The sequence below is a fragment of the Bos indicus x Bos taurus genome, chromosome 6, assembly GCF_003369695.1.
Source record: "Bos indicus x Bos taurus breed Angus x Brahman F1 hybrid chromosome 6, Bos_hybrid_MaternalHap_v2.0, whole genome shotgun sequence".
Classification (NCBI taxonomy): Eukaryota; Metazoa; Chordata; class Mammalia; order Artiodactyla; family Bovidae; genus Bos; species Bos indicus x Bos taurus.
Genome location: NC_040081.1, coordinates 88,482,746 through 88,489,285, shown reverse-complemented (window position 1 = coordinate 88,489,285; position 6,540 = coordinate 88,482,746). Strand labels below are relative to the sequence as shown.

General features: G+C 43.3%; 1 protein-coding gene across 1 annotated transcript; it reads right to left on the bottom strand.

The window, feature by feature from the left end:
• Positions 1 to 3,231: 3,231 nt before the first annotated feature.
• Positions 3,232 to 4,463, bottom strand: LOC113894380 (platelet factor 4). The gene is made up of 3 exons (XM_027544733.1): positions 4,275 to 4,463; positions 3,844 to 4,012; positions 3,232 to 3,698 (listed from the first exon to the last, which is right to left on the bottom strand). The coding sequence occupies exons 1-3, from the start codon at positions 4,372 to 4,374 to the stop codon at positions 3,611 to 3,613; spliced, it is 357 nt and encodes a 118-aa protein (XP_027400534.1). The 5' UTR covers positions 4,375 to 4,463; the 3' UTR covers positions 3,232 to 3,610.
• Between the last annotated feature and the right edge of the window lie 2,077 nt (positions 4,464 to 6,540).

Sequence of the window (6,540 nt, the reverse complement as noted above, 5' to 3'; positions counted from 1 at the left end):
CTGCAGGTTGCCAGACTCTTGAATGAAGTAACCTTTCCTTTTCCAACCAACACTCGACTCTCAAATATTGGCTTTTGAGCAGTAAGCAGCCAAACCTGAGTTTGGTGAGAAGTATAGAAAATAAAACATCAAAATACAATACTTGTACAAAACAAGTATAAGTATTGTAATGTAAACTTATTTTAGGCACTTGTGTCTAACACTGAATACATGCATATACAGTCTGCATGTGTGTAAATATAGTGAAAGTGAAAGTGTTAGTCACTTAGTTGTGTCCTACTCTTTGCACACCCATGGACTGCAACCCCATCCTCTGTCCATGGAATTCTTCAGGCAAGAATACTGGAGTGGGTTGCCATTCCCTTCTCTGGGGATCCTCCTGACCCAGGGATCAAACCCAGGTCTCCCAGATTGCAGGCAGATTCTTTACCGATTGTCTGAGCCACGAGCATTGCCCCATTTGTATATAAATCGATGCCAGATCACATAGGTGTATTATTTCCCTGGCCATGTAAAAACTTATTTTATTACCCCAAATTGAAATAAGAATACTTCCTAACAAATTTCAACATGATGAAGTAATTATTGTGTTCCTTTTATGATTGTGTACAATAGTATTTTATTGAAAATTAACATTTTACGTTATAACAGTATCAAATAACTAATATTTTGAAAAATAGAAAGAGCATCTTTGAGTAGTGAAATTACATAAAAAATTTTTTTTCTCCTTATTTCCTCTGTATTTCTATGTTATCTACAGTGAGCATGCATTCATTGCCTTTTATAATGATAAAAAAATATGAGTATATCTTTATAACCAACTAAGACCTCAATACTCCGTGCACTCAAGAGGAAGTATTTTTTACCACAAAGGCCTTAAAAGGGAAAAAAAATGCAAAAGAATATCCCAGAGCCAAATACCCTTTGGTGGCTTTGTTTGTTGATAGGGTCTATGGCTGTAGTAAGCGCCTAGTTTGTGGACAGTTTCTGCTGACTAATTCCTGTCAGAAAAAAAAGAAAGAAAGAAAAAAGTTCAAGTCCATTCAATCTTTATCACTCCATGAATGTTTGAACAGCAGGTAGCTACAGTAAATTGTTACCTGATTGCGACTTCCTGGCAGGAAAGCCCTCTCTCAGCACCATTGCTGATAAAGGCGGCAGCTTGAAAGTATTTTCAGGATGGTTAGCCACGGTGATTCTGAAGGGAGGATTAACTAGACCCCAGAACTGGAGGACTTTGTAAAATTGTTTTGGTCCTTTGGCCCTTTCAGTCATACTTAGGAATTACTGAATCCAACTATCTATGTTTTTTGAAGCAAGCAGTAAAAGAAAAACAGGCAAAAAAAAAAAAAAAGTATTTTACCATGAACACCTCATTTCCAATGTATCCTCTCCCAAAGTTCATTTAGCTTCAGAAACATGTTGCTCTTACAACTTGTTTTTATAATTATCACCAAGAATCACTCTGTTAAATGCCTTATTCGGCACTCCAAGCTGACGGGAATTGTGTGTTAAGAGCAATATTGATAGAAATAATAATATCTGTAATAGTTGCTAATTTTTAAGTACAGACTACATAAGAGGAGTTATGCCAAGTGTTCGCATCATCTATTTGGTCCCCACAATAATCTATGAATTAGACATTCACCCCATTTCATAAATGGGGAAACTAAGGCCTAGAGGGCAAGTGAGTATAGCACATCCTGTGGACCGTGCTAAGGACTTTGGACCTGGAAGATAATTTGGGTGAAGATGCACAAGGTGGACCAAAAATGAAAAGCACCAAATGAGTGAAACTAGTTGAAAGACCTCTCCTTGTGGACACTCTAGTTCTGCAGAATGATAAACATGCTGAGGACCTAATGGTCCTGTGTCTTTTTTATTTTGTCATCTTGTGACTGTTTCATTCTTCCTTTTTCCCCTTGGCAAATACCTATACCACCTCCAAGAGCTGGTTCTGGGGTCAGTTCCTCTCTGAAAAATGTGCTTGTGTGAGAGGCAGCCCACCATGAAAGCAAGAGCACAGAGTTGGAAGTCTGACCTGCTCAGACTTCAGCAAAGTGGTCTTGAGAGACTCAGTCTTTCTGAGACTGTTACCACAACTCTAAGATGGAAATAATATTACCTAGCATGCAAAGTGGATATGGAAATTTAGATGATACTCTGAAATACTTTATAAACCTCTGTAAATAGTATCATTTGTGCTAAATTGCTTCAGTCGTGTCCAATTCTTTGAGACCCTTTAGCCCCTTAGGATCCTCTGTCCATAGGATTCTCCAGGCAAGAATATGGAGTGGGTTTCCATGCCCTCCTCCAAGGGATCTTCCCAACCCAGGGACTGAGCCTAAGTTTCTTGCTTTTCCTGCATTGGCAGGTGGATTCTTTACCCCTTGCACCACCTGGGAAACCCAGTGTCTGTTTAAGGAGGTTGATATCTCAAAGCCTTCTCACTTCCCCCACCTCAAGAAGACTGAATAGGGCATTCTCCACTTTCTCTTAGCAGTCTAAGCCTGCCTCTACACAAACACTGCCACCTTAGGTTGAAATGGCATTAGGTCATGAGGCAGAGGAACCAGAGATCAAATTGCCAACATCTGCTGGATCATCAAAAAGCAAGAGAGTTCCAGAAAAACATCTATTTCTGCTTTATTGACTATGCCAAAGCCTTTGACTGTGTGGATCACAATAAACTGTGGAAAATTCTGAAAGAGATGGGAATACCAGACCATCTGACCTGCCTCTTGAGAAACCTATATGCAGGTCAGGAAGCAACAGTTAGAACTGGACTTGGAACAACAGACTGGTTCCAGATAGGAAAAGGAGTACGTCAAGGCTGTATATTGTCACCCTGCTTATTTAACTTATATGCAGAGTACATCATGAGAAATGCTGGACTGGATGAAGCACAAGCTGGAATCATGACTGCTGGGAGAAATATCAATAACCTCAGATATGTAGATGACACGTACAGAGGTTTACCCACTGGGCTCCCAGGGAAGACCCCAAGAACTGTTTTTTAACATTTCATTTTTGTGAAATGTCAACATTATCAAAGGACCAATAATGAGTAAAATATCTTAATTTCATGCTCTGAAATATATTTCCATTAAGTAGTAGAGAATTCTAGTTTCATTTTTATCAATTTTCTATCCTAGAGTGCAGTATAAATTTTAAGGGGATAAAAGCAGAGTCCACTATATTTAATTTTTTTTAGAAAAGCAGCCCAGAAAGTTTAACTGCAATTAATATTTATTGGCAAAGTTAATTGTGACATTAATAGGTAAATAAGTAGTTATTAAGAAATATAATCATGGAAATATGCAAATTGTATCAGCCAACATATACTAAGTAAAATCAGTCTTTATTAAACCAAATCTTCTTTCAAAATATATTTTTGCTTAAAATTCTGGAGATTTTTCTTCATATGAAATTGTGATGTCAACGTTATTTCTTTGCTCTATTGAGGCATGCTATCAAAACTTCATTTCTTTTATTTATGTAGAGTTTCAAGGACAATAAAAACATTAGATGATTTGTTTTCCACAAGTAGATTGAAAATTTAAAAAAGAAGAAGAAACATTTTCTATAGCAAAAGTAGAGATTTAGGCAACTAACTCTTCAAAAGCCTCTTGATTATTTTCTTATACAGAGGATTCTGCTGGTCCAGGCAAATTTTCCTTCCCGTCTTCAGCGTAGCTCTGTCAGAGAAAGAAGAGAGGTGCGTTTCAGTCCTCGGGGTTTGAATTTAGAATTAGACTGGCGGGGAGGCGGCGGGGTTTAGAGGGACGGTAGGGAAGGGGAGAGCAGAGGGTGGGCACGAAAGCAACAAGTTCCAGGACTCACATCAGTTGGGGGCTGGGGCAGTGGAGCCCGGCCCCGATCACTTCCAGGCTGGAGATGTGCCTGGGGTTAATCCCCGAAGTGGTCTTCAGGCACACGCATTGGAGGTCCTCAGACTCTCCACCTTCAGAGTCCGCTGGGAGCGGGACGAAGGTGGCAGGGAATGAAGACTCTGTGAATAGTCAGAGGGACCTTGGGGATCTTCTCACTGCCTTGGACCTTCATTTCCTCACCCACAAACCACATCCCTCTGAAAGAGTGTTGCCGGCTAGGTGATCGAGCGCACCGGCCAGCACGTGGCACCGCGCCTTCACACGTAGCAAGCGCTCGGGAAATCCTAGCTGGGATCCGGAGATTACGGACTCCGTTCCTGGGACTTCCCGGACTCTCTGCTGCCCTGGACCTCTCCCCGCCCTGCTTCCATCAGCGCTCACCTTGGGCCAGGGCGATGGCCGGCAGAAGCAGCAGCCCCAGGAGCAGCAGCCCCGGGCTGGACCGCGGGCGGCAGGCGCGGGGTCCGACTGCCTGGTTCATCGCGCTCAGGAGTGCCAGCCGGAGCCGAGAGCCAGCGCAGGGGCTGCAGGGCTGGAGCTCCGCAGACTCGTGGTTCCCCACCCTCTCCAGACCCGTTTTATCCCCGCCATCTGCACGCTTCTTCGGAAGCTTGGGGTGGAGGGTGGGGAACCGCGGTGCGGAAACAGACACTTCTGCAGAATTCGGCTCTGGACAGACAAGATTAAGCAAGAAAAAAGAAAAAAAGCCAGAGACCAGCAGTCTTACTGGGAGCTGGTGGCAGGATCCGACCCCCACCCTGAATTCACATACATTCGTACAGTCAGAAACAGTACTTCAACCTTATAAAAATGTCTTTATTATTCATCTATTTATTGGCTGTGCTAGATCTTCCCTTGCTATGTAGGGGCTTTTGCCAGTTGAGAGCAGGGGCTACTCTTCCTTGCAGTGCTGGGGGAGCCTCTCATTACAGTGGCTGCTCTTGTTGGAAAGCACCAGCCCTAGACACAGGGGGCTGAGTAGCTGCAGTGCACTGTGCGTAGTTGCCCTGCAGCATGTGGAATCTTCCTAGATCAGGGATGGAACCTGTGCCCCCTGCATTGGCAGGTGGATTCTTAACCGCTGGATGACCAGAGAAGTCCCTAAAAGAGTCTGTTTTCTTTGTTATGCGCAATAGTAGAGTCACTCTGCAGTCACTGTTTTGCAATTTGTGCAGCAGGAGTTTCTGTTTCCTTCTCCCAACTGCCTCCTCAAAAACTGCTCCTTCACTTCTGTTTCTTGTGGATGACCATTGAGTTGAACCTGGCAGTTGTATGTCTGCAAGATGTGTGTTTTGTCATGGTATTCTGCTGCTAAAAAGTTGAATTTGGTCTCTAGGTGAGGACTTGGTTCCAGAAGTTAGGTGGATGTGGAAAACTTCCTCAGACTCTTGAATGGGATCTCCCCAGCTTTATCAACCATCAGCCAATACATCCTAGGAAGCAAAATCTGTTGTTCTCATAAGTCCTCTTATTCTAAGAAGAATTGTAACATGACTATTTGGATTCATTCTTTATGTAAAAACTTTACTGCCCAGGTATTTCATCATTTTGCTCACCCTGAAAGAGAGACCAAGAAGAGTGTTCAGGTTTTCCAGCTCCTGCTGCCCCCAGGGACAGGGTGAGGTAGGCTGCACCATTGGCGGGAGTAGTGGTGCTCTCAGGAGGACACAGAGCATCTGGGAGCTGACTGTGGAAAAGAATGCACCAGAATCCTGCACAGAAAAGTTCAGGGATCCATGTGGACTGATCTCTGCTGGCCTCAGCCTGCAGCAGCTTGAAGTAGGGTTTCAGTTCCTGGCCAGAGATTAATCAGGTGGTGGTGGGGAGAGCATCAAATATTTGGTCAGTGACAAGGCACTGGCTTTTCAGCTTTGCACAAAAAAATTCCCACAAAGAGGAAAAGTAGTGAAACAAGTGAAGTGTTTCTTAGGAAGAAAAAAAGAGTAGAGTATATGTGGATAGACACACAGGTGGACTCAGTGAGAGGGTCTTGCTCTCCTGGTAGTTTAAATCACTTACATGGGGCATTTCTTCCAGGTTTATTTTGGCCAATCATTTTTATTTTCCTGGTTCAGAGTCTGTATTTGGTATATCTCACAATCCTCCCATGTGTATGCATGCATCAATTAACCAAGATGGATTCTGCTGAAGATGTCTATGGGTAGTTAGCATCACTTAATATGGAAGGGCACCTCCTCCCTTTTTGACTTCCAAGGAGCCTTTCTGTATATGCTGCTGCTGCTAAGTCACTTCAGTCGTGTCCGACTCTGTGTGACTCCATAGAAGGCAGCCCACCAGTCTCCCCCGTTCGTGGGATTCTCCAGGCAAGAACACTGGAGTGGGTTGCCATTTCCTTCTCCAATGCATGAAAGTGAAAAGTGAAAGTGAAGTCGCTCAGTCATGTCCAACTCTTTGGGACCCCATGGACTGCAGCCTACCAGGGTCCTCTGTCCTTGGGATTTTCCAGGCAAGAGTACTGGAGTGGGGTGCCATCGCCTTTTCCTTCTGTATATGACTGTAGCTCAAATCATAAACTCTTATTGCAAAATTCAGACTGAAATTGAAGAAAGTAGGAAAAACCACCAGACCATTCAGGTATGACCTAAATCAAATCCCTTATGATTATACAGTGGAAGTGACAAATAGA

Excerpts from the sequence above, each read along its gene's own strand:
- LOC113894380 (XM_027544733.1), bottom strand. The coding sequence starts at position 4,374 with ATGAACCAGGCAGTCGGACCCCGCGCCTGCCGCCCGCGGTCCAGCCCG. Across the intron at positions 4,013-4,274 it reads GGCCATCGCCCTGGCCCAAG|AGTCTTCATTCCCTGCCACC; the intron begins GTGAGCGCTGAT and ends GACTATTCACAG. Across the intron at positions 3,699-3,843 it reads TGCCCCAGCCCCCAACTGAT|AGCTACGCTGAAGACGGGAA; the intron begins GTGAGTCCTGGA and ends TTTCTCTGACAG.